This window comes from Phaethon aethereus (assembly GCF_964289735.1).
Source record: "Phaethon aethereus genome assembly, chromosome: 3".
Classification (NCBI taxonomy): domain Eukaryota; kingdom Metazoa; phylum Chordata; class Aves; order Phaethontiformes; family Phaethontidae; genus Phaethon; species Phaethon aethereus.
The window spans coordinates 180,802-208,659 of NC_138576.1; the positions used below are offsets into that span (position 1 = coordinate 180,802).

A 27,858-nucleotide genomic window follows, 5' to 3' on the forward strand; every position below is an offset into this window, starting at 1 on the left:
ACGATGCCCACGGCGATGCTCTGCGGGGAGAGATCCGCGCTCAGCACGCGCCTCGGGCGGGGCCGACCGCCCCCTCCCGCGGCTCCGCCCGCCCCCTCCCGCGGCTCCGCCGTTCTCACCAGCAGCCCGGAGCCCACGGACACCACGTTGGCCACGGCGTACTCGAGGGTGACGGGGCGGCTGGCGCCGGCCACGTGCCGCAGGACCGAGCCGTGCACGATGGCGCCCAGCACCAGGCTGCCGTGGCCCAGCACGATGAGCCCCAGCCCCGCGCGCATCAGCCGCCGCGGCTCCGCCAGCGCCCCCGGCGCCCGCCGCCCCCCGCCTGCCATGGCCGCCGCCGCCGCACGAAGCGCCGCCCGCCGCCAGCACCGCCCCGGGGCGGGGCAGGGCGGCCCCGCCCGCCGCCGCGGCTCGGAAAGAGGCAGCACTCGCGTATTTACAAAACGGTTTATTAAAAATAGGAAACGATAGAAACGAGACGCGGGAGCGGCGCGAACCCGCCGGCCCGGGCGGCGGCAGGGGGGGCCGCGCAGCGCCCGCAGCGCGTGCCGAGGGGCGGGGCCGCTGTGCAAAACACGTAAACAAAGTGCAGCCGGGGGGGGCGGAGCGGCAGCGCGCGGGCTGCGGCCCCCCGGCCCCGCCCGCGGGGAGGGGAGGGGCTGGGGCCAGAGGCCGCTGCGGGGGAGGGGCAGAGGGGGGCGGGGCTTAGGGGCGCCCCTGCGTGCCTTTAAATTAAAAAAAAAAACCAAGAACCAGACCCCCAAACGCTTCTGTGCTGTGCAAAAGACACTTTGTACAAGTCAAACAGAACAAACTCCATGCACATGAACGGGGCTGCGGCCCAGCCCCCAGCCAGGGCCCGCCGCCCGGGCCGGCGGTAACGCTGGCGCACGCAGCCCCCGCGGGCGGGCGGGCGGAGCCCAGCCGCGGCACATGCAGGTCAGCTTCCAAGCGCTGCAGCTGGGGGCTCGCTGGTGCCCTACAGTGATGGACAGACACAGAAGGGGTCTCAGGCAAGAAAGCCGCACCGGCCGCCCGGAAGCCGAGGGCTGCTAAGAGGACACGGTCACGGCCGTCAGGGCTCCGTTCCGGGTATAGTAGAACTTGCTGAATGCCTCTTCAAGTAAACAGGTAAGTCTGCTCTGGTCAGCCTGGGAAGAACAAGCTACAGTGAGGGGAGGGCCCAGCCTGTGCAAAGCTAGGGGCTTGGCAGAAGCCTGCCAGGGCACAGGGGCAGGTCTTGCTTCTCCTACCTCCCCAGCTAGAAAAGGACCGATCGGGCACGAATCATTTAAGTTTGAGAAAGGAATGCAGACCTCTATCCTGGCCCGAGCCCCAGGCCTGCTTACCTCACTGATGAATCCAAGCTGGACCAGTTCGGCTGCCAGCTCCTGGATGTTGTCATCTGCAACAGAGATGGGCATTAAGTGCCAGGTCTGAGTGTGCTGCCAGCCCCAGGGCACCAGGGCACGGGAGGAAAGGTACTTACTGGGCTGCAGGTCACAGCTCAAGTGTCGATTCAACTTGTCTTCCAGTTTCAGCAGCAGTGTTAACTGTGGGGTAGAGAAGTTCTCGTGAGGGACTGCATGGTGGCCACAGACAAGCCAGGAACATCCCCAGAAAATCTGCCCCCCAGAGCCCCATAGGAGTCTAACAGAACCACCACATCCAGTTCCATCCCAAACCACAGCCAGCAGCACCATCTGGCTGAGGAAACCCAAATCTAGGGGCGGGCCAAAAACATTCCCTCCGTGCCAGGTCAGCCACAGGCAGGGGCCTGGCTCTGGCCCCCAAAGGCGGCAGAGGGTGACACCAGGCACCAGCAGCACACCAGCACACGGGAGCCCCGAGCCCTGCGCAGCTGCCCCGGCACACCCCCACGCGGCACGCCCAGGCAGAAGATGGGAACATACATGATGCTTCACTCCCTCCTCTACTGACTCAATGTTGCACTGCATCAGCACCACCTGGAAGGGGAGCAGAGACAGCCTGTGACCGACTGCTGCTGCACCGCACGGCGGCCTGGCGAGGGGAGGAATGGAGCTCCCATCTCTCACCTTGCGGGTCTCCACCTCAGCAGGCTCTGGAGTCGGGGTCTTCACTGATGGTGGAGCAATGGGAGATTTCACTACTACCTGCTGGGGCTGCTGGGGTCGTGGCATCCCAAAAGCTGTGAGTGGGTAGATACCATTCCTACAAGAAAGGAGCAGGGTCTGAGGTTATGCCTCCCTGAAATTTTTCCAGTCTCACACACAGTTAAAGTTGCCCTTTAAAAAAACCCTCTTACCTCACATCCTCCAGGAACTTGTCCAGCTCCAACGCTGGAGACTGTGAGAAGCTGGGCGGTGAGGGGTGAAAAAGAAAAAAGTACTGGGGTGAGAAGTCACCTAACAGAACCATCCACTCAGGTCTCTTCAGATGCAATTTCAAACCCCCATGTCCTAGACTACAGCTGTGTCAGTGGGCAGGATGAGTACAGACAGAGGCAGCCAGCCAAAGGCAAGAGAAACTTCAATCCTCCTGTACAGGAAGAAACTATTCACAGAAGCTAAGGATGAGGCAGTATTTTAATTATGGCAGAACAGGTATCAGCTCCCTGTAAAGAGCTGTCTAATGCAAACAATTATTTGGAAGCTAGCCCAATAACACCATGTTCCTAGCAAGGTTTTTCAGACATCTGTTATACCAGACCCATGAAGCCTGTGTCCCATCTCCAGAAGAACAAGGGCACTCAACACTGCAAAGGCAAGAACTTCTGCAGCAGCTGATGGCACAGTATGACCAGCCATATCACTCCAGACCAGAAACTGGAAACTACACCTCAGGATTTAATGCCCTGCCCAAATATTTCTCACTTCAGTTTGAGACACTTTTATTCTCTCTAGTTTCTTTCCCAGATTGCTCAGTCAGCTTCTTAATGTAGTGTCTCAGAGGAAGTCTTCCTACCAATTCATTTTTAATCCCCAGCCTCTAATTCCATTGAGCATCTTCCTTGCTGGTGGCTGATGGAGGATAGCAAGCACTGACAACGCCTCCCCTTTGTGCCATAACTTGTCGTATGTCTACTGCTCTTCCTCTTTCTCACCCTCAAGAACATACAGTTCCTCCATGTGGTGACAATGATGTCCAGTCACTTGGTGAAGTCAGCTCTCTGATCTGCTGAAGGACTGTTCACAAAAGGTTGCCACTTTGTACATGTACATTGTGCAGGTAACATCTTTAGACATTTCACCCAGCTACCATAACCTGCTCTCCCATTATTTGGCACCCTGATATCATACTTGCTCTCATTTACAGCTGCACAGCAGTGCATTTTCAACAAGCTGGAAATGGTCTTTTCCTGTGGTGTTACTTCACGGCCTTCTCAAACAGAGCAGCAGTTCTTTTTTTCTCTAAAACTATTATCGTCTTTTGCACAGCACAGGGAGTTAGCAACACCAGAATAGCCCACAGCAAGTACCTCACTTCTTTCTGGTTTTGACTAACAAGGGAGACACAGGTTCTACTTTACTAATTCCCTAGTAAAACACTTTCCTCATATCCTTGGTCAGTTCAGCTTTTTAGTATCCACTTGATCACAGCTGCTTTTAGACTGGTTTCAACAAAAACTTTGTTTTTGTCAGTCTTCCCCGTACCACTGTCTTAAGACTGCTTTGAAGAATTTCAGAGACTAGCCAGAGACTGCAAGCTGCTCAAATCCTACCATGATCCCCCCTAAGTGCTTTGCTGTTCCATCAGATCTGGTGTAGGCTGCACATCCACCTCAGTTCCCCAGACCAGCCTCCAGCCCTTTTCAACACACACAACATCTGTTACCTTCCCACCCTCTAGCAGAGTAGTAGTTTTCAGCAAAAATGTACGATTTTTTCTAGCAGCTCAGTTTGCATGGCACTCTGAGTCATCTGGAAGTGATGTGCTCTGACATTTCAAGTCATTACTATGCTTTCTTTTTCCTTTTCCAGCACCTCTGAGGTACTGCACTACCAAAAAGCAAGTCACAGGCTGCCATATGCTAGATAGCCAATCCTCCGCAGACTGAAGTCCAATATATGTAAAGAATCTCTCTTATACAGCTTCTGCTGCTCTGGAAGCACCCTGGTCTTCTCTGGAAATACAGTATCCACATCTTAAGTCTTTTCAGCTAACCTCTCAACTAGATGAGATCTCGTTATCCAAAATTTAACATACTTGCTCCATACATATTACAGTCACTTACTTAGGGAGCCACGTCTATAGTTTAAGTGGCTGCTGTGTGTTACTGATAGCTGCCCAAAACAGCCTTTCCCTTTGCATACTGTAGAATAAGCTGCTCTGTTAAGAAAACACTGAGGAACCATTTCTCCAACATGTTGGGCTCCATTTGACAAGCCTGTGGTTGATCCGAGTCACTTCCCCAAACTGTTCAGCCAGGCTTTGCTAAGGACTGTTCCAGCTACAGTGTGTTAAATTTCCCACCCCTTCTTCCGGGGAACAATTCACATCTCGTCTGCATGCAATCTGCCCACAGAACGCGTGTACAAGCTCTTTTTCAACGCAGGAGTTACCCTCCACAGATTTTTTTTTTTTTTTCTTCTGCACCCAGACAGAGAGTGACTGCTCCTTCACCAACAACACCATCAGCTCCTCTCTGTTTCCCAGTTAATGGTGAAATACCAACACTAACTTGAAGGGAAGAATCCCAGACAGATCCTTCAGTGCTCACCCCAATGCCCTGGCATCTGTTCCACATGCACCTGAGCAGACCCCTGCAAGCACAACACAGGGTACTCACATCATCTTGACTCCTTCCCTGTCCACATGATTAATCTCTGCCAACACTGCACTCATGTCAAGGTTTTTGGTCATTTCTTCTAAAGCATTTTCAGGAATCATATCTATTGAAAAAAGAAGTTAGAACAACTGCAATTCCCTTCCAACAAAAGCAATAAAAACCCCAGAGGCTTTAGGCTGTTAAACCCCTATGCCACCCAGAGCAGGCAGGGCCCCATCGCCCTCCAGGCTCTGCGGCGACCACAGCTCTGTGTCACAAGGCCCCGGTCCCTGCCTGTTAGGAGAAGCACGAAGGTCTTGGTTTCCAGAATGCCAGCCGTACTGACAGCTTAGTGAAGCTTTGCAGAGCGCGAGGTGTGGCACCCTGGGACTCCATACTCACGCTGATGTCCAACAATACAGTGAGCAGCCAGTAGCTTTAGCGATGGCACCTCAAACAACGCCTGATGAAAAAGGAGCTCCCGGGCAGTAGGACGCTTGCCAGGGTCCTGTTCTAGACACTTCTGAATGAACTCCTGAAAGAAAAATTGTGTAAGACCATGTGCAATGCCAACATGTCTGCAGGGACGCCGATCCCTCCTCACTCACCCTCTGCAAGGGGTCCTCCAGCAGCTGGATGGCACTGTTAATGGCCTCCTGGGGCACGTAAGACGACTCTCCATTACCCTGTATTTCCAGCACTGCCATCTGCAAACACAAAGCAGCGCATCAGACTTCACTGAGAAATACTGACTACATTGAACAGAACTCAAGGAGACCACTGCCAAGCGTGAGATCATAACAGCCAAGTCGTTTGGTGCTATTTAAGGTCACAGTTTGTGGCGGCAGAAAGACAATGACTGCCTCATTATGATAGCTTGTTTCTAGCACCCTAACAGATTGCCAGGGAGACCTGAAAACTCAGGCCAGCATCACCTTAGACAGTAAGTATCTCTGTTTTGAACCTCATGATCCATTGGGCTGTACTTCTGCTTGATAATTCCCATTCTCTAATGAAGCACTAACTGGATCACTGCCAGAATCTGACAGTGTCCCTCCTGGCTGTATGAATAGCTCTGTATCACAGGCAGAAAAGCAAGCACACAACTCCATCCAGAACTGGCTTCAGCCAACACATACACAAATTCCCAACTAGGAAAGGCTGGCAAAAAGGTTCCAGAGAACATCTTAAGATTCAACTCAAGTTTTGCTTCCTAAAAGTTGTGCGTTTCCACATTTCTCTTCCTGCTTCACTTATGGGATGCGCAGCATAGGTTCAGAATTCTTTGTGTTGCTCTTTCTGACAATTCTTCTCAGAAAATACTTCTACCAACCACTCCCATTTCCTAGACATGGGCCTACTGGTGGCAAGGACAGAGGAACCACTAAGCTGCTAAGATCAGGTATGTCAGACAGGTGCTGGCTGCAGTCAGGTGTATCAGGTGGGGACAGGCTGTCCCAGAAGAGCTATAGACTACATCTCTCCTCTCCTCCAGATACCACAGGAAGAACAGGTACTCCCCAGAAGGCAAGTTTTGTTCTCCATGTACATGAAGTACAACTTGCAGTAGTGATTGCTCCCACCAGCCGGCGGGTCAGACTTCAGAACTGGCCAAGACCCACAGAATAATGAATTACACATTAGGAATTTCAGAAAGAACTACACATTACTGAGTTATTTACTTCTTAGTAAGGCATTTGGGGGAGCCTTGATAGGATCCCTCCAAGGCAAAGCGCATTTGGTTCAAAGAACAAAATGCACTTGTTACCAAGCTAACCCACCCATAATCACAGCATCTCCACAAGAGCCTTCTCCTTACCTCAAATGCATACTCCCTGTCCCATAGCCAAAGTGTTCCACACTCACCTCCAGTGCACACATCCCAAAGGAGTAAATGTCCACAGCAGTAGTGACATTGGCAACTTCTGTAACACAGAAATAATGCTCTGTTATCAAACCATCCCTGCATTCAGCAGAACCACTTCTGTATCATGCTATGATAACCCTGCAAGCTACGATAATCCTGCAGCCTTCTTTCCCTCCTCTGGTATCAAAAGACAGACGAGTTGAAACATGTAAGCGGGCAAATAACTCAAAACTGTTAGCGTGACATCTGTCATGAGCCTGTAGCTGAAAACAAGATGCAGAACAGCTTGGAAGCATTAGTAAGGCCAACAAAGCCAGGCTTGCAGTTGTAGCCACACCATACCTCCATACTCCGGGGCAAAGAAGTGCAGGTTCTTCTGCTCCTCACGACAGGTCTTCACATGGTTGTTAATTGTGTCCGGTGCCACTAGAAGAAAGTCACAAATGCTTAGGGTACAGGAAACTCTAGCCCATCCCTGACTAGATCCTAGGGAACGCATGCAATTCCAGGACCTTCTTGTGCCCAAAGGGGCAGCACAGTGGAGTCAAGTTGGCCCTTCATCAGTCCCTCATCTCAGGTCACTTGCCCTGATACACTTCTCCATTGTTTCCTTGGCTGCAGATCGACTAAGGCAGCTTAGCATTACTCTCCAAGAGCAAACCCGGTGACCACAGCTTCTGCTGAATGGGAAGACAAGCTGGGAAGGACTCCCTGTTGAAGTGAGAGTCCTGAAAGCACCTAACTTAGATCTATAGCATTTATCACAAGCAACACAACTACAACAGAAGCCCTAGGAACAGCCAGAGATGCCAAGGTCACTGCAATTAGTCACCACCTCAGGGCTCTAGAGGGATACACCTACACGGCAACTCTTCCACACATCAGTAGGGCACTGGTGCCGAAGTGCCTCAAGACAAAAGTCAGGCAAAGCTGCTGAATGAGGAGAGATGGCCACCCCAAGAACAGAAGCCTCCTGCCAGCCAGCACTTCCACAACAACCACAAACCACTCAGAGCTACGGGGAGGGAGTAACTTCCAGCCACAAGAACAAAAAAGCAGAACACACAAGTATGGACCTCCCATAAAAGATAAAAGCCTTTGGGACAGACACCTCTGAAAAGACTGCAAACAACTCTCCAAAACTAAGCAGCTGGCTCTGCCAGGGAGAAACACTGAGGTAGGCAGGGAACACGGAGTCACCATCTCATCTGAAGCTCTACTTCCACCATCTCAGGCCCATCTCCCACTTCATCAGCCTCCTGGACAATCGCAGTTGGTCCTGGTCTGTACTGCTACAATGTGGCCTTAAGAAGGGACATGCCAAACCGCCTGTATTTTTCCAGGTGTTCCTGGATTAGGGCAGAAGACACCAAAGAGGATTGCCAGTTGAATCAGACTGAACTAGTTCCCAGCCTCAGAGGAGGGATGTTCTTTGGGCTCTGGTCAAACAAGAAGGATCTTCCTTGGTAACTCTGCTCAACCTCGCTGTGTGGCACATACCAAATCACATTATCTTATTCGAGCATTGGAAACAGAGCTTGCTCCAATGGCCAGCATCTACTTTCCCAACAAACTGTTCATGAATAGTTTATTGCTTTTTGTTCTTGTGCTAGCTCTTATCTTGGGACTCCAGTGACATTAATTCATTCCTGGTGCTTACCTGTTAACAGATACCACCAGGTCCTCTCAGCTTCACAGCCCTAAGCAAAGCAAGCTAAATTCTTTGTCTTCCTCTTAAGACCCGTGCTGTGTTTTCCCAGTAACACTGACTGCTTTAGATGAGCTCTGGCCAGGGCCATGCACAATCACACCAATTCTCTCTACTGGGGACTCTGCCCCAACGGATCTTAACATTGCGCACTAGGCAAGTGGGTCAAATTTCTCCCCTGAACAGCTAGCAGACGCCAGATCCTCCCAGTTCCTTCATCATTTGGGAACTGAGACTGCGTGCAGCTTTGTATTTTGCACTACTGAGTTACTTGCAGCTGGAATTTGTCCAGTCCTCTAATGTTTTCCTCTGTTTCTGGATGATACCCTTACTTGCCTCAACATCACAAGTTCCCTACATCTCCTATTAACAGCCTCAACATTAATGAGATCAGTGTCCGAGGGACTCCAAACCCTCCAGTGGGACAGCCCTTTTTCAGCTTCTACCCTGTCACCATGCCTCCAGCCAGCGCCTGGCTGCGTACAGGGTAAATCACCCAAGGTCTATCCAGCACAACAGGTTCTTATACTGGGCCTTCTAAAGAGCTTCCCAGACATCCACAATGGAGAAGTCCTGTTAGCTTGCTTTTGTCTACAGGCAGTATCTGCCTTAAGTAGCCCACTGTACATATCTGGTCTATAGGTGTCTACTAAGAGACGAGAGGCTACATCAGGTCTTCTCCAGCAGCTGTATTTCCTTACCATGTTTTCTTTCTGTAGATGTTTTAGTCAAGAAATCAAGATCAGGTTTAAGAGTACTAGCCCTTCCCTCCTCTAAGTAATTTATTCTTTTCTACTCAAAAGAACAATTCACCACTGTAAAAACAAACAGTTTAATACTGTCAAATGAGGTTTTGCTGCCTTAAAAAAAAACAACAACAACAACAAACAAAAAACCCCACCACCATACACACACACACACAGAGTCACTCATGACTTTCAGAGCTTCTGCTGGAGGCCTGCAGGAACTAAAAATAATTTTGCCTAAATCTATTGTATACCACTGGTGGGCGTGAGGGGTGGAGATGAGGACAGCTACAGCCCTAGGAAGGGCAGAGGCTGGTCACATCAAGAAATGCAATATTGCTGCAGATACGCAGCCACCTGTATACTGTGAAGTTTTTGATCAAGAACAAATCTTTCCTCAGAGTGACCAATACTATTAAGATTTTCACATTCCCCTGAGGCCTAAGCTGTAATGCAATCATAGGATCCCACTGATCCCAAACGCATTTGTTCCCTGTCTACAAGAACTATTACTTTGTCCCAGTTTTTGCAGAACAAGCAACAGACTTCAGAAACCCTTCTGGTCTAAAGTCCGTTTTGTTTTTTTTTAATGGGATACTGGATGTTTCTGGGCAGCATGCGGTATACATGAACTATCAAACAGGAGTGTTTGTGAACCCTGCTAAAGCTAGCACCTATTGCATGCATGACAGCCTCTGACTACCGGGAACTAACTAAACTATCTGAGGATATAAAATAAGACTTATTTTATAAGTCTTCTATTTGTTCTGCCTTTCCTATCAGTACAATGGATTGTAAGAGTAAACAGGAACTCAAACCCCACGTTCAGTTATGCAGTTCTGTACAGTCAGAGGTCTGGCAACCACCACGAAGATCCTGCGTGTAGCTGAGCTGCTGCCAGGGCAGCACCACTGTCCGGCCAGGGCCAGACCCCTGGAGAAGGACAGAGACATCAAGGCCTGCCCTGAGAGAGAGGCACTGTGCCAACAGTGACAGCGTTGCAGAAATTCAGCACATGCCATCAAGTGTTGGACCAGTGCCCGCAGGCAGGAACTCTGGCAAGGTACTACACAGGGCAACGCTGTCCTGCCAAACGTGGAGCAGAATCAGCCAAGTATAAAGTCATCTTCCAAATGATGTTTTGTTCAGCTTCATTTTCTAATGTGTTTTTAAATGCTGTTACTACCGCATGTTGGATGGCAAGGGCTAGTTCACTATCTCCCAGTCATTCTGTCCTTTGCTCCTGGGCCCTGTTTAAGAATGGGGAAGAGGCAGTAATCAACCATAAAAAGGCATTATCAACAGAAACCTTAGTCAGCGATGTAACACAGGCACTCCCATACCAGAAAGGCAAGTACAATGGAATCCCAGCCCAGCCTCTGTCTATAATGGCTGTCTGCACCTCATTAAGGACTTGATAATAAGCTTCTCTGCATCCAGGTCCTATGGACATTCCAGACATTTCTGGAAAGAGCTGGGCCTGCACTGTCTGTGGGAACTTCCAACTCAGACACACAGAAAGGCAGTTTTGAATTTGCTGGTTTAGGTCACCCAGGGACCTGTCCTCTCTGATATTCTGGTCACTGTGCCTCTGAACTTGTAGAGTCCCACTGACTGCTGCAGAGACTGGCTCTGCAGCTGGGGTTGATTAGCCACTCTTGGCAAGCCTTTTCCCTGTTCTAGCAGTTTATATCACAGCTCACGTGCAACTTGGCTGGAAGTCACATGCATAACCTCACTCTGTTATTGCAAAGCTGATGCAATGCAACAGCAGAGCAATAGCACAAGACTACCATATTCTTCACCGTATGCCTTAGACCTAAGCTGAGACAGCCTTGCTGGACACATCCGTTCCATTCATCACTGACAGCAGCAACCTGCTACTGAAGTCAACTCTGAAAAACTCACTGCAAGCATGTTAAACAAGGCAGACAAAAGTGCTGTTACACCTTGTGACAGTATTTAGAAGCTGGGACAAGAAACTTTGTGTTTGGTCTGCTCTAGTCCCTGTTGTAGGTCCATCACCTTGGTGTGCAAGCCACTTAGCACAGATAGAGGCTTGAGGGGAGCTTTGCCCAAGTGTACATGTTAAAACAAACTTTTAACTGTACAAAGTAAGAATACACACTTTAAGGTACCTCTGACACAAGCTCTTCTGACTGATTTGCACATGGCTGCCACCTGCCATCCACTTCTATATCTAGTGATGACTCTTAATTCTGCGAATGGCCAGATGCATGAAGGCTAAGGACAGTTATGTTAAGCAAGACAAACAATGAAGCGCAAAAAAGAAAGCCAGATCACCAAAATTAAAAACAAACTTGTCTTCTCTGTGGCTGAGAAAGGCAACAGCAGGGGGCACACTACAAGACATAGCACCATATGACTGATCAGTCTGGTAGGAAATTAGCAAAGTCAAGATGAATTTTGGAAAAGGATTCAGCCAAATATGGTGTCCATGGAGGGCAGATGATAGGAAGAGATGTGAAGTACAGTAAAAGGTCAGACAAGCAACTTGCCTTCAGCAAGCTGAACTCAATGTGACAATAAAAGCATAAAGAGAAATAATCAGCATTACTACAGGAACATGCAGAGCTTGCTAGACTTCTCAAACCCTCAAGGATGTGCTAGAGTGAAGAGCTCACCAGGATAAACAGACAGCTCAGAGCGCCTGTCAGTCAACAGGAGCGTCAGCCAAGAACGCACTTGGTCATTTTAGTTCCCAACTGTCACCAATGGCAGGTTTTAGCAGAGATCACAGAATCACAGAATCACCAAGGTTGGAAAGGACCTTCAAGATCATCAAGTCCAACCATTAATCCAGCGCCACCATGTTCCCTAAACCATGTCTTGAAGCGCCACATCCACTTGTTTTTTTGAACGCTTCCAGAGATGGTGACTCCACCACCTCCCTGGGCAGCCTGTTCCAATGCCTGACCACTCTCTCAGTGAAGAAATTTTTCCTAATATCCAATCTAAACCTCCCCTGGCACAACTTGAGGCCATTTCCTCTCATCCTACCGCTGGTTACTCAGGAGAAGAGACCAGCGCCCTCGTCGCCACAACCCCCTTTCAGGTAGTTGTAGAGAGTGATAAGGTCTCCCCTCAGCCTCCTCTTCTCCAGACTGAACACCCCCAGTTCCCTCAGCCGCTCCTCATAAGACTTGTGCTCCAGACCCCTCACCAGCTTTTTTGCCCTTCTCTGGACATGCTCCAGCACCTCAACATCCTCCTTGGCGTGAGGGGCCCAAAACTGAACACAGTATTCAAGCTGCGGCCTCACCAGTGCCGAGTACAGGGGCACAATCACTTCCCTACTCCTGCTGGCCACACTATTCCTGATACAGGCCAGGACGCTGTTGGCCTTCTTGGCCACCTGGGCACACTGCCGGCTCATGTTCAGCCGGCTGTCAACCAGCACCCCCAGGTCCCTTTCTGCTGGGCAGCTCTCCAGCCACTCCTCCCCAAGCCTGTAGCGTTGCCTGGGATTGTTGTGGCCGAAGTGCAGGACCCTGCACTTGGCCTTATTAAACCTCATACAGTTGATCTTGGCCCATCGATCCAGCCTGTCCAGATCCCTCTGCAGAGCCCTCCTACCCTCCAGCAGATCAACACTCCCACCCAACTTGGTGTCATCTGCAAACTTACTGAGGGAGCACTCGATTCCCTCATCCAGATCATCAATAAAGATATTGAACAAGACTGCCCCAGAACCGAGCCCTGGGGATCACCGCTTCTGACCGGCCACCAGCCAGATTTAACGCCATTCACCACAACTCTCTGGGCTTGGCCATCCAGCCAGTTCCTCACCCAACGAAGAGTAAACCTGTCTAAGCCATGAGCCGCCAGTTTCTCCAGGAGAATGCTGTGGGAGACGCTATCAAAGGCTTTACTAAAGTCCAGGTAGACAACGTCCACAGCCTTTCCCTCATCCACTAGGCGGGTCACCTGGTCATAGAAGGAGATAAGGTTGGTCAAGCAGGACCTGCCTTTCATGAACCCATGCTGGCTGGGCCTGATCCCTTGGTTGTCCTGCAGATGCCCTGTGAGCACTCTCAAGACCAACGCTCCATGATCTTCCCCGGCACAGAGGTCAGGCTGACAGGCCGGTAGTTCCCAGGATCCTCCTTCCGGCCTTTCTTGTAGACAGGCGTCACATTGGCAAGCCTCCAGTCTTCTGGGACCTCCCCTGTTAACCAGGACTGCTGGTAAATGATGGAGAGTGGCTTGGCAAGCTCCTCCGCCAGCTCCCTCAGTACTCTTGGGTGGATCCCATCAGGCCCCATAGACTTGTGGGTGTCCAGGTGGTTTAGCATGTCCTTAACTGCTTCCTCCTGGATTATGAGCAGGTTATTGTGTTCTCCATCCCCATCTTCCGGCTCAGGGGGCTGAATACCCTGCGGATACCTGGACTGGCTATTAAAGACTGAGGCAAAGAAGGCATTAAGTACCTCAGCCTTGTCCTCATCCTTGGAGACAATGTTCCCCACCATATCCAGTAGGGGATGGAGATCCTTCTTGCCTCTCTTTTTGTTGTTAATGTATTTGTAGAAGCATTTTTTGTTATCCTTAACGACTGTGGCCAGACTGAGTTCTAGCTGGGCTTTTGCCTTTCTAATTTTGTCCCTGCTTGACCTAACGAGATCCTTGTACACTTCATGAGTTGCCTGCCCCTTCTTCCAAAGATGATAAACTCTCCTCTTTTCCCTGAGTCCCAGCAAAATCTCCCTGTTCAGCCAGGCCGGTCGCCTTCCCCGCCAGCTCTTCTTACGGCACATGGGGACTGCCTGCTCCTGCGCCTTTAAGATTTCCTTCTTGAAGACTGTCCAGCCTTCCCGGACCCCTTTGTCCTTCAGGACTGTCTCCCAAGGGACTCTCTCAACCAGTGACCTGAACAGGCCAAAGTCTGCCCTCCGGAAGTCCATGATAGCAGTTTGGCTGACCCCTCTCCTTACTTTGCTCACAACTGAGAATTCTATCATGTCGTGATCGCTAAGCCCAAGACGGCCTCCGACCACCACATCTCTCACCAGTCCTTCTCTGTTTGTAAACAGCAGGTCCAGCAAGGCACCTCCCCTGGTGGGCTCACTCACGAGCTGTGTCAGGAAGTTATCCTCCACACACTCCAGAAACCTCCCAGATTGTTTCCTCTCTGCCATGTTATACTTCCAACAGATGTCCGGTAGGTTGAAGTCCCCCACAAGAACAAGGGCCAGCGATTGAGAGACTTCTGCCAGTTGCTTATAGAATGTCTTATCTGTCTCTTCATCCTGGTTGGGTGGTCTGTAACAGACTCCGAGCAAGATATCTACCTCATTGGCCTTCCCCCTCATCCTTACCCATAAGCACTCAATGTCCAATCAATGTCCAAATTGATGCCCAATCACATAGTGACTTGCCCTTTTAAACACTACATGCTGCAGAAGACATTTTCCTCTTGTCCTGTGTCCAGTTCACACCTACTTTTGTTCTGCATTCAACACTTCCTCCTTGCAAAGTGTTCTTTGCCCAACAGTCCTTCCTTTCCTCCTGAAGTAGCCATTGAACCACTCAGTCTCTTGCAAATGCCTAAGCATTCTCCAAAGCAAGAGTATATTACTCCACTATTCCAGTAAAGTGCTTAAGCACACTGTACTCCAGATTTCAACCGGCATAGAAAGCAGAGGAAAACAAGACAGCAGGAAGGATTAACAACTAACCTTTGAGATTAGTCCCAGGTTTGCTATGCAATCCAGCAACAGGGGACGATTAACCATCTTACTTATGCTGCACTGTAGCAGCACCACAGGGACCCAAAAATAATCAACTGAATGCAAGACCATCTGTTTGCGACTAGAAAGGGATGGCCATAGGGCCAGGATAGGTATGATGCCACGTTATTATCCCCTGCACTCACATAGTCAAGACACTTTCACTACTGCAAAAGGGTGTAAGACTGCATAAAACCAAGACATTTCACAGTTCACTTCATTTGCACACTGAGATGACAAATGCATTTTTGTTAGGGAGGGCAAAGCCTAGAAAATAAGTAACTAGGAAGCTCTTGGAAACAAGAAGCAGCATACAGCCATTAAACACCGAGTCAAACAGGAAAAGTGGTGGCAGATTTAAGCTCATCACAGAACACAAAGCATCCTACAGCCCTGCAAATCTCTACCAGGGAGTATAAACAGTGTTTGCAAAGTTATTTGCAACACTGAGTCAGCAGAAGCAAAAGGATTTTTTTTTTTAAACAGCTGGCTATCTAATGAGATGAAGAGGCAAAGAGGCTCAGTATATAAGAAGTTCACCATGTACAGTTACCAGTGCCAGGTAACAGCCCCCAGCTGCTTACATCTACGTTCATTCTTGCCACATCCACTGACATTGCTTCCAAGCAGTGTACGTAATCTCTGCTTAAAACATTGCCCACATTTCACTTCAGGGAAAATACAGCTGAAGCAGAACCAGTGATACAACACAGAGCTGATCTCATACAAAAATTCACGTACTTCAAAAGAGGTATCCTTCTCCACAGAAATTCATAGAGTCATAAAATCATGGGATGATTCAGGTTGGAAGGGATCTGGAGGTCACCTTCTCTAACCCCCCCGCTCCAGCAGGGACACCCACAGCTGGTTGCCCAGGACCACATCCAGACAGCTTCTGAATAGCTCCAAGGATGGAGACTCCACCACCTCCCTGGGCAACCTGTGCCAGTGCTCGGTTACACTGAAACGTGTTTCCTGATGTTCAGAGGGAACCTTCTGTGGTCCAGTTTGTGCCCGTTGCCTCTGGCCCTGTCATGGGGCCCCACGGGAAGGGCCCGGCTCCCCCCTCCACGTCCCCTCCCTGCAGGTGTTGGCACACGTGGATTCAGCCCCCTGAGCCCCCCCCGCTCCAGGCTGAGTAGTCCCAGCTCCCCCAGCCTTTCCCCACGGCAGAGATGCTCCAGCCCCTTCAGCACCTTCCTGGCCCCTTCCTGGGCTCTCCAGTCTGTCCCTGTCCCTCTTGCACTGGGGAGCCCAGCACTGGCCCCAGCACTCCCGGTGCGGCCTCACCGGAGCTGAGCAGAGGGGAAGGATCCCCTCCCTGGACCTGCTGGCAGTATTTTGCATAATGCAGCCCAGGGTATCATTAGCCTTCTTTGTGGCAAGGGCACATTGTTGGCTCACAGAAATATGAAGGCATATAAATGAATGATGGGAAGGAAAATCATCATGCTGTGTCAGATTTCTTGTGAAGCAGTGGATGGTATTTTTGTGTTTAAGTAAAAAAGCTTCAGAGTTTTAAACTGACATGTTTGACCACATCCTTTACATGGAAGTGAAAAGTGGGAGTAGGTAGAGAAATGCAAGACCGTAGACACAAGAACAGATAAAGAGGACCTGTAAGGTAAGTACTTGTCAATCCTGACTGTGTGCAGGCTCTTAAGCAAGGACTTTGGAGCTTATTAGCACTTTATTTGGAAGAGTTTCCCGATACAAACATCTTCATTCCAAACAATGGAAGATTGTGTGCAGGTTTCAAATGTCCCTACAAAGCCAAGTTCTAAGTTCTAGACCAGCGGAATGAAGGTCCTACAGACCAGGCAAACCCCTGCTTGGGCTGCACCATCTGACTGCAATACAGTATTTGTATCAAAAAGATGAAGAGGCAGCAGGACTGCTGTTCTTGCTCAGTTCTTTCACAGCTGAAATGGCAGGGCACTAATTAACTGCCGTAGCAAGTGCAGTGCAAGAATCACATGCAATCAGAAAAACAAGACAAGACATTCACTGAAATGCTATGGACCAAGCTACTCAAGGAGAACATTTTATTCCCAGCAGACAGACATACACTGAATAACAAAGTCCTCAGAAACATGACTATGAAAATTATTTTATGTTTTGAGCAGCTCTGCTTAACAGAAATTTGGATTGAACCAGTATAAATGCATATTTGATTAAAATGCAGTTAGGATCCACAAATTTGAGTATTTCAAGTTTAACTTCCCTGAATTTCAGGCTTCACATCTCTGTGATTACCATTGTTTCACAACATGCCAAAGTGAAGCTGCACAAATGACCCTGGAAGACTTAATAAACAGAAAAGCTCACCCCTGAAAGCAGAAGCTAGAGTGAAAACACTACTCTGCTCACATGCCTCAAGGCCTAAATCACAAAATTGTCTAGGTTGGAAGGGTCATCTTGAGAATAAAGCTCAACTGCCCTGCTCAAGGAGGGTCAGCTAGAACAGGTCTTCCAGGACTGTGTGCGGTTCAGCTTTGAGTATCTCCAGGGAGGAAAACTCCACAACCTCTACGGGCATTAGTCGTTTGACTACCCTCACAGTATGAAAAAAAAGTATTCTTGTATTAGATGGAACTTCATCTATTTCCATTTGCGCCCATTGCCTTTTGTCCTGTCAGTGGGCACTATAGAGAAGAGACTGACTCCCTCTTCTTCATTTTCTCCCATCAGGTATTTACACATATTGAAATGATCCCCCTGAGCCTCCTCCTCTCTCCAGGCCACAGTTTCAGCTCCTTCAGCCTCTCCTCATATGGACAGATGCTCCAGTCCTTTGATTGTCTTCATGGCCCTATGCAGGACTCGCTCCAGTAAGTCCATATCCTTCTTATACTATGCAGCTCAGACCTAGACACAGCACTTCAGATGTTGTAACATCAGTGCTACAGAGAGAAGAAGGGTCACTTCCCTCAATCTGCCAGCAATGTTCTTCTCAACACAGCCCAAGATGCTGTTGGCTGCCTTTGTTGTCAGGGTGCATTACTGGCTCATGGTCAGCTTGCTGTCCTCTACAACCCCAAGGTCCTGATCTGCAGAGCTCTTTCCAGAAGGTTAGTCCTGAGTGTGTACTGGTACACAGGGTTGTTCCTGCCCAGTTGCAGGGCTTCACATTTCCCCTTGCCTCCTCTCTACTTAATTCTCAAGCGTGTCTGGGTCCCTGTGAATGGCAGCACACCCATCTGGTGTACCACCACTCCTCCCAGTTTTGTATCATCTGTGAACTTGCTGAGGGTGCACACTGTCCCATTGTCCAGATCATTAATGAAGATGTTAAACAGTTCTGGCCCCGGTATTTACCCTGCGTACACCACTAGTGATGTGCCTCCAACTAGACTTTTCAATCCACTGCACTGTTTGCTTATTCAACCCATACTCTGTCTGCTCATCTATGAGGTCAAGGTAAAAAAATACCCATTGTGGTGCCCCTGTCTACCAAGCCAGTCACCTCACTGTAGAAGGCTATCAGGTCTGTCAAGAACAATTTCTGCTTCAAAAATCCGCACTGATTACTCCAGTCTTGCCTGTCTTGTGTTTGGAAATAGTTTCCAGGATTAGTTGGTCCGTGAACTTCACAGGGACTGAGGTGAGGCTGACCAGCCTGTAGTTCTCCAGATCTTCCTTCTGGCCATTCTTCAAGATAGGAATGACATTTGCTCTCTTTCAGTCTTCAGGAACACCTCCCATTTCCCATGACCTTTCGAAGATAACCGACAGTGTCCTTAGAATGGCACGAGCCAGCTCCCTCAGCTCTTGTGCATGCATCCCATCAGGCCCCACGGACTTAGGTATGTCCAATCTTTAAGTGTTTCCTAACCTGATCCTCCACCACCAAGGGTATGTCTTCATTACTCCAGACTTACCTTCTGGTCTCATGGGCCTGGGATTCTGTGATTCCTGAAGGCCAGCCTTGGCAGTAAAGATGGAGGCAAAGGCGGCAGTGAATGTCTCGGCTTTTTTGTGTCCTTGTCACCAAGGATCCCACTCTAATTAATAGAGGGTCAGCATTTTCCTTCTCCTTCCTATTGCTGTTTACTTGTAGAATCCTTGCTTGCTGTCCTTCACATCCCTCACCAGATTCAACCCCAGATGGGCTTGGCTTTCCTAATCCATCTTCACATGGCTGGACAGCATCTCTGTACTCCTCCTGCATCAACTGCCTCTACTTCTACAGAAAATTTTTCACAAAATTCCAGATAAAACTCTTCAGCCATTAGGGAGAATGCTAAGCATTTCATCCTGTAGATGTAAAATACTTGCTAAGTTTGTATTCAAGTGATCTTTCAAGAACTGGCATGAAGGAGCCTTCTAAAACACTAGTGTTCCACATGCCTTCAATCAAAGGACCCCAAAAGGAGTGGACCTATGCAACTGCTATACGAATATTAAAACAGGTAAATGAAGACCTGGATGACTATAAGACATGTCCCCTGACATATCCTGGAAATCCACACACAGGCAGAGAAAAAACACAATCCAGCAAAGCTGAAGCAGCAGGTGCCTTCAATGCAACACAAAAAGAATAAATCTGACCACCAAAAAGGCAAGTTCTCATAACCTGGAACACTAAACTGGGAAATTGAAATCTTTTTAGAAGATCCTATTTAATTGAAAATGACAGCCAGTCTAGAAGATAGTTGCTTTCATGAATTAGATGACTCACAGCAGCACAAAAAAGGTATACTGAGCAAGGAAAGCAAGCACATGAAGCAAGAGCCAGCTTTTAAACTATGTGCAAAATAAAAATGAGAGTTTACCACCATCACAGCATGGTAGGAGGTAAATTTAAGTATGCATTCCACTTGATGACTTTGCAACAAGCCAAAGACACCAATTCTTACCACTAAATCTGACTTCTAAAAAACCAAAAAAACCCTACAACACCCTCTCCCCCAAATGCACTCACTAAATCGTAACAGACACACATTGTCAGGTGTTAGCTGCAATTTCAACTAACCACAGCAATTAGAAGCCCACTGATTGTCACTTACCTATGACTGCTCCTCCTGCCTTGAGGTGTATGCTTATATACAAAATCAAGGCAGGTCTCTGGTAACTATTTTTGCCACTCTAGTAATATAACAGCAGCTAGATCATGAGATGCCTGTCAATTTATTACAGCTAGAAATTAACCGCATGCTATTCCACCCAGTTTGTTTAACAGAGTTTCTCAAGGACAATCCAAATGTGAAGAATCTTCACTTTATGACAGGCTTTTACACCACTGGAGTCTGAAAGATGCCACAGACTAAAGGCGAGACAAAGCCTTTAAAAAAAAAAAAAAAGAGTAACCTGCATACCACTTTGGACTTTCTGAAGCATTCTGGGGAAAAAAAAAGTTCTACTCAAAACTATTAATCTGCCAGATCCCATTCCCAGCAGCACCTCTAGTCAGAGACAAACCTTTTCCTCTGCTTCTGAAAGTCTGCCTTAGTTTTGCCAAGTTTCTAAGCAACCGAAATTGTTTGGCTTGGTAGAGGACATGCTTGACTCTACACTTAAAACTGTATGGCTAGAAGTTAAAGCACGTAAATTGATGTTAATTCCTAAATGAATGCCAACATGGGTGAAAAAGTTTCCCATTTTTATGACAGCTTTTTCTGCATCTGCTGATTTCAACTCTCCATTATTTTTTCCTCTAAACCACACCTGCCTTAGTTAAAAAAAAAAGCTAATCCAAGATATCCTAGTAACCCCTATTTTATTTCTATATCACCTACTGTCCCAGGTGTCTCTTAGGATGTGAAAAACAGCATAAGTCTTTAAACATCAGGTAACAAAACCCAAGAGAGTGAAGTAATGACTAAAATAAGATTAGTTATGAAAGCATGTCGCTCACAACCTTATTAGCTCAATGCTCAAGCGAAGCAGCAGCTTTATACCCTATATTTAGCGTTTTCAAACCCAAATCACTGTTTAACATCTAAGGATTAAACAATCTCCAGCTCTCATATGAACAGTACATAGTGATACAACAGTACTGTTAAGTTCTCAAGAAACCAGTCAAGAAAGCTCAGTATAAAGGCCACTTGATGCTGTTTCAGCACAAGTGAGATACCACAGCATTATCTTAAGCTGGCTGAGGCCCTTTTCTTGCCTTGGTAGAACGAGGGCTTTTTGTTCTGCTCGCAGCAGTGACTTGACTTCTGAGAAATGGCTTGGTAATTAAGCCTTGTTGCCACCAGTGTGATTGAACCCATGCTGAAGCCCAGGCTCAGTCACGTTCGCACTCCGTGGGCTTGTTCTGGATCAGCCTGTCTGCTGCTGGTGTGCCACCTCGCCTCTTCCACCCCGCAACCTGTCGCACGACTGCCACAGCCTGACTTGCCCAGCTTGCAGCACCCTGGGAAACAAGTCATCTCTAAGGAAGTCTGCCCTCTTAATGACGCCAGCCCTGACTACATCAGCTTCCCCCTCAGCTACATAAGATCGCAGATTTAGCTTTTTGAGCCTCTACTCTGCCAGCGATGCAGAGCAGCATGCCACATCCTGCAAACACCAAGAAGGCACAGAGCCCATTTGGACAGGCCCTTCCCTTTCCACCACTTCCAGCCGGCAGTGGTAGGTTCCCAACTCAGCAGAAACAAACTCTAACCATCGAGAGCAAGCCTGACAGAAAAAAATAAAATAAATTATTATTTTAAATGTAAATGCAGCATTGTATTTAATAAGGTTACAAATTGCAGCTCAATCCTACTCTAGCCCCCAGCAGCCCATATACACAAGTTTCCCCCAAAACAGAGCTTTGTCTGGGGAACCATAAATAGTAAACCTTACTTCAAAGACAGGGACTTATTTTGGGTGGGATATCTCTCTGGCCAGACACATTCACTGAAACATTCACCTTAAACAAAACATCTAAGGAGTTAAAACTACAAGCAAGCAATTGGATAGCCAAGCACAAAGCAAAGGCTAGTCCAGGTTTGATGCCCAGCCAATTCTAGCAGAGCAGTAGCAGGAAAGAGCCTAATGTATGTGGAAAGTTCAGCTGGGAAGAGCTCAGAACAATGCATCCGCTTGGCTTGACATGCGGGAGCCAGCATGCACTAGGGTCCATGGACTAGCACGCTCTAAGAACAAGGAGAGGAAGAGAACTAACAACAAGGAAACTTCACAAAAGGCAGTGCTCCCTCTCTGTAAGGCTTTGGCTGAGAGCACAAGCAACTGTCTGCATCCCAGCACAGAATACAAGGTCTCAATGTGGGATGCACCTAAGCAGAGTTTTACATACCAGCCTTAAAGCAAGGGAACACTGTATAAATTAATTAGAGAGTGTGTATGTTTGTGTGTGTTACAGATATAATACACACACACATATATATAAATATATATATATACACACACACAAATAAAATAATGTACATTACATATGTAGTGGTAGTCACATCACAGGAGCGGAGAAGTTTGCTCACCATTAGCAAATATCCTATGAAAGACTGTTGGTAACAGAGCAGCCCGTAAGCGGGAAGTAAAACAAGATAGAAGTCAATGAGTTGATGAAACAGCAAGCACTTAACATTGATAGAGACAGCTAGGTCAGAATCATGGCAAAACACAGACAAGACTGAGAATCTGGCCCTGCCTCCAGCCACCTTTTTAAAATAAATTTACATAAGGAACATTAGTGTTTCTAGTTGAGAACCAGACTGGGCAAGGGAGACAAGACACCTCTGACCAAGCAGGAGATTACAGCTGACTGAGGCTAAGCAGCTGAAAATTCTGTTCTTTTTGTGAGCGCTCTAGAGTCCCTTAGCACCCCCTTCAGCAGACTACTACCTTTCTCTACATCCCAGCAGCTTCTCTTGGGCATGGATGTTGGCAGCAGAACCCATACTTACATACCTGACTGCATAATTTTAATGGCAGAGTTAATACCAAGTGAGACTCAGTCTCCTGGCACCTCAGCCTACAACTGAAAAGAGACTCTGGACATACTGCAGTTAAATATCTAGGGAATGCTAGAGGTCTGGTATGTTCAAGACAGGAAAGCATATGGATCATGCCTGGAGGCACTATTTGGAAATACACCAGCACAACACTAAGCTTCCCGCCGTGCTCTACTGGAAGTCTCACTCGGCACGTGCTAATACACGGCCATGCCTCAGGGGCACTAGAAGACATTACAAGACACTCCAGTTTGAGGCCTCAGTTCTGTTGGGGCCTACAAGAGCTGCCCCAAAGGATTTTTAATTCAAACTCATCACCTCCTTCCACCTGTGACTGGGTCTTACATCCCCAGTGAGAACTACAAGAAACATCTCCCAACACTGCTTAACAAGCAAGCGACAGCATGGAACGCCCTTAACACACTGCTCTCCTTCGCACTCAGAGCGCCTTCAACCTCACAGTAATTTGCAACATGTTCCCTTCGCAGGTCCACTTGCTGGACAACACAGATATGCACAGATGCAATACGGTGCTGCATGAGGATCCTGTAGCAGAGGGTCCTTTGCTGTGTACAACTTGGACAACAGCTTGGACCTCTCACATGAAATGTTTTCATCTGACCACAAGTCCAGAAAGCAGCTGGAACATTCCAGTCTTTGGGAACACCAGTGGTAAGTTTAAGAACTGTAGGTGTCTTCCCTATCCTCATCACAAGTTCTCCAATCTCACTCATTTGACACTTTTCCTTTTTAAATCTGTTAAGCCTGCAGTTTATGGCACTGGAAAAAAAAAAGTTAGTAAATTCATGGATTATGGCTGGCTTTTGTATTTAAGCAGTATGAGAAATCCTCTCTCCTTCCCACTCCCTTTTTCTTCCACGGACGACCTCCAGCATGTAAAGATTTCATCCCTCTTCCTAAAACTCAATGCAATAGTAACAGCAGCACTCTACTACTAAATTAATATCTTTTCTTCCTGCAGTGCACAGGTGGCTCTAGAAAAAAAGACAAGTGATCCAGAATTACATGCAGAACAAGAAAAACAGTGGTTGGTCCTGCTAGTGCACGTGCTTCTGTGACGTGCAGTAGCAGCAAGGAGCGATAGACAAAAGGGCTGCTCCCACAGCTAAGCGGGTGTTACAGGAACAAGTACCACCCATTCCCAATGCGACACAAGTCACAGGCACTACTCCTCTAGTACCTCCTCACCTAGTGGGCAGAAGGATGTTTTGCAGGATACACTAGCAGCTTCCTTTCCACAGATTTTTGCCCCAGTCAGCAAGTATTCTCTTTTGCTTAAAGTAGAGGGAAGAGGAGCTTTCAGAAGCATAGCCCAGAATGGTGCTGGGGACAGAGACCATATTAAAGAGCAGATCATAGCGCACTGAATCACTGTTCCCCTTAAATCCATAAGAATTCCTGCCCCACCTCTTTTAAGCAAACACAGGAAAGCTTTCGGATACCAGCCAGCTGTAAGAAATAAATATGTGAAGCAGTAAACATGGGCCTAGCATCATCAGTGACTCCAAAGCAACTATCGCTCTAGGGCCCGAACGTGGAAATAGCCTGTCTGGCTCTGCATAGTCACCAGTATTAAAGAGCCTCAAGCTCAAATACATCCAGCAGTTCTGATGATATAGTTTTGATGCTCCTAGTTGTGTGGGCACTACAGGAATAAGAATACATTCTGCAGCATTGACAACTTTAACTCCAGCCTGCGCTGGAGCCACAGATTTCACATCTGGAGGATTCCTCTTCTGACCACAAGTCCACTCATGCTCACTTCCTTTTTTACTTAAGGACGGACCAAAATCTCCCAGGTAAATTACTTCACTTCTGGACACAAGGTCAGCAAAGCAGTGTACAACTGTGGAGTAGAAGAAACTTTGCTCAGAAGCAACTGGAATTAAACGCTGCTCCTCCACAGACACACCCCCAGCATGTGTCCTGTCCTCTTCTTGCTGAGGATACAGTTGTTAGAGCACACAGACACCCACTACTCTTTGAAAGAGAATGTCAGTCTAATTGCCTCTGTCCCTCCCACCATGCCTAACAGAAGCAAAGTTCTATGGAACTGGAGGGAACAGGCAAAGGTGTAACTCTGAGGTAACTGTTTGCGACCCACACTCAAAGAGCCACCTTTCTTCTAGACAGCCTCTGAAAGGCACCACTGGGAGTGAATGCTCCTGAGAATGTCACGTTTGCTGATCTGCAGAACCTCCCTCTGGTAAAAAGCCATGGCTCTAGAAAACAGCTTCAAGTGGTTTGTTTTTATAAACAAAGTGCTTTCTGGTTGGTAATCAGAAAGACTGCAGCTGTCTAATACTTCTAACCTAAACTAGAAAGAGAAGGCTCTCGTACGTACTCAAGTCTACAACAGACCTCTCATAAGACTTAAATGCCAGGGAGCCACTTGTGTTTGCCAGCATATGGGTATCAGATGTATACAACTCTTGGAAATTTCTCCCTCCTAGACAAAGTCAGGGAAAGAGAAAAAAGTGAACCCCATGATGTCATCAGCCTGTATGAAGAGCAAGATGTCACCAAGCTTATAGGTGATATAAGAGACGAGGCAGATAGAGAACTGAGTGTTCCTTCTGCCATGACCCAGTCTCCCTGGGTACAAGCATGTATCGGAGGTTTGTTATAGAGAACAGACCCCAATTATGGAACAAAGCGACAATACAAGAGTTCTTTGATGGAAAGAAAAGCCCTGGAGATCTGCAGTTTATGAAGAGAGGCTATTTTTAGATGACAGGTAAAACAGAGCATTCTTTGCTGTACACCATCAACATCAAACCAAGAATTCACACAGACAAAAGCCTACAGGACAGCAAGTGCACACTCCTCAGGTTTGAGAATACTTGCAGTAGTTGGACAACAGATAGCAAAGCTGTCACTACCACACAAAGGTACATCAAGGTTGTACCCTGGCCGCAGACAGGTTTTGAGGGACAGGAATAGCAAAAGTGAAATAAGCAAGAGTATGCAAGGACGCATTGCCAGAAAAATCACTCCTTATGAAAAAAAAAAACATTTCAGCACAGCTGGCTGCCTGAACAGGGCGTGTTGTTGTCCAACAGGTCCAAGGCAAGCTAGCATCCCAAAACCCAGGCCAAAGTGAGTGACACTGGATGAGGATTCCAAGACAAGCAGGCTGCAGCCAGAGTCTAGAACCTTGATTATAAATGTTGATCGCTACAAGAAGCATTCATGCGCCCTCAGTGGACACAGGTCTCCGAACAGCTCTCAAAGCTTCACAGCACTGGGAACTCTGTATATTAACATGAAAAAGACTGCAGAGCAGATGAATCCAAGGATAGCATGCATAAAAAACTTGGAAGCTTCAGCACCATTTCTTAGGTCAGTCCCTTGAGATCAAAAACTGAGGAAGGGGCTAACAAGGGAAACAGCATCCAGTATCAGTCCTTCCTGCACATGAAGGTGGTACAACCAAAAGTGAATCCTACTACCAATCTCTGGCACAACTGATGTGGAGGTGGAGGAACACGTGTACTACACACCTATCACACCAGATAACCTTGAAAGGATTAGATGCCTTTTTCTGTTCGAGCAGTTTGTCTCATAGGCAAGGGTCACCTCCAACAAGACTTACCTGACCCAATTTTGATCAGTCCGTTGTGCTGAATGAAGATGGTGTCACAGGTCAGGTTACCATGGATGATTGCAGGATCACAGGAGTGGAGGTAGCTAGAGATTCAGAAAAGGACACTGGTCAGGAGACTTACTGAGGCCAGGAATCCCTCCCTTCATCCCTTCCCTCTCTCAAGCAACATCAGAAGAGAACAGGAGGGCAAAGGGCACATGCCAGAGATTTACAATAGCATGGAGGTACAATTAAGTGACTGTGTATCAGCCTCTAGGCTAGGAATCATGGAAACTGAGCAGCTGTCTCTAACAACATGGGGGGAAAAAAGAAAGCTTTCTCTGATCAGTTCACCAGAAACCAGGGTACCAGGGATAAAGAAACGATTTCATCCATCCCAATGCTGCTAGGTGGGTGCTAAAAGGGTTCAAATTTTATACCAAAAAGATCAGAGCCTTATTCTGGCCCTATCCACAGGGCATCAAAAAGGCACTCAGTGCTCTACAAACATGATTGGTCGTGTTTTCCAGCAGGCACAAATAAATCTTTTCAGTGCTGGGGTCCCAGGTACATTTGAGGCTACCTGTTTTTGCACCTCAGTCTGCTTGGTTTTATGTTCATAGCCAGCACAAATAAGGACTGTAAGCTCTCAAAAGCTTCCTAGAACCCCAGCTATTCATCAACAGTTATATTTAGCCAAACGGCAACAGAATTTTCTCTGTGGAGTGGGAGTCTTGCTCTGACATCTGGGTTATTGTTTTTCCAAGGCTGTTATTAACTACAGACCAACTCTGGCTCAGGTAGAGAAGAGTCCTTAAAATCAAAACAAAACACACCCACATTCTATTCAATTAGGTTGCACTAAGATGCCTGCAGATGATCTGCATCATCAAGAAAAGCATAGATCCACAAATGCTTCTAACAATAATCACACCACAATAATTACAAGCCACTGCATCCTACAGGGCTGCAGCCTGCCAAGACTAAGAACATTTTCCTTACTCCTCTCACATGGAATTTGATTTCTTTGCAACATCCTCTTGGAAATGGTTAAATCCAGGTGACAACATTGGATACTCTGGAGAGCTCCCTGATGCTCAACTCCCACACTCACTGTTTATATCAGTCACAACTGTTGGGATCTAAAACATATGTGGCACCTGTTTCTCTGTTTTAGAGGATTCAATATTGTCTAACTGAAGACTCCAGGATTGTTACAGGAAGCGCAATTGAAACTGCAGACCATGACTGGGATAAGAATTAGGCTGTGTGACTTTCTGAAAGTCCTCTCCAGGCTCCATACCATGAAGTTTGCTCATGTTTGGCAGCATGTATGTTTACAGTTTTAATATTCTAGCACAAGCGAGGCTCTTACTTAAACAGATAGCTAGACCACAAGATCAGTAACTCACATACCTGAGAGCAGAGAGGATCTGGGTACACCATCGCTTCCAGGCCTACAGACACAGAAGCAAAAAGGATAAAAATCATTCAAGGAAGAGGAACTAATCCATAGTTCTGCA

General features: G+C 47.6%; 2 protein-coding genes across 3 annotated transcripts in view; both read right to left on the minus strand.

Moving 5' to 3' along the window:
- Positions 1–332, minus strand: part of KRTCAP3 (keratinocyte associated protein 3) — a gene marked incomplete at its 5' end in the record, with an annotated part of 2,294 nt that extends 1,962 nt beyond the window's left edge. The window contains one exon of the mRNA XM_081997079.1: positions 120–332. Coding sequence (XP_081853205.1) covers positions 120–332 — 213 coding nt within the window. The remainder of the gene's footprint in view (positions 1–119) is intronic.
- Positions 333–1,055: 723 nt separating this feature from the next.
- Positions 1,056–27,858, minus strand: part of NRBP1 (nuclear receptor binding protein 1) — a gene marked incomplete at both ends in the record, with an annotated part of 40,661 nt that continues 13,858 nt past the window's right edge. Inside the window, 14 exons of one of the 2 annotated variants that reach the window (XM_081997747.1) lie at positions 1,056–1,154; positions 1,353–1,408; positions 1,493–1,556; positions 1,917–1,970; positions 2,061–2,196; positions 2,291–2,341; positions 4,775–4,877; positions 5,156–5,288; positions 5,362–5,460; positions 6,620–6,678; positions 6,963–7,046; positions 22,255–22,278; positions 26,345–26,439; positions 27,752–27,792. In XM_081997747.1, the coding sequence (XP_081853873.1) occupies positions 1,056–1,154; positions 1,353–1,408; positions 1,493–1,556; positions 1,917–1,970; positions 2,061–2,196; positions 2,291–2,341; positions 4,775–4,877; positions 5,156–5,288; positions 5,362–5,460; positions 6,620–6,678; positions 6,963–7,046; positions 22,255–22,278; positions 26,345–26,439; positions 27,752–27,792 (1,098 nt within the window). The remainder of the gene's footprint in view (positions 1,155–1,352; positions 1,409–1,492; positions 1,557–1,916; positions 1,971–2,060; positions 2,197–2,290; positions 2,342–4,774; positions 4,878–5,155; positions 5,289–5,361; positions 5,461–6,619; positions 6,679–6,962; positions 7,047–22,254; positions 22,279–26,344; positions 26,440–27,751; positions 27,793–27,858) is intronic. The other variant, XM_081997748.1, reaches the window with a different exon arrangement.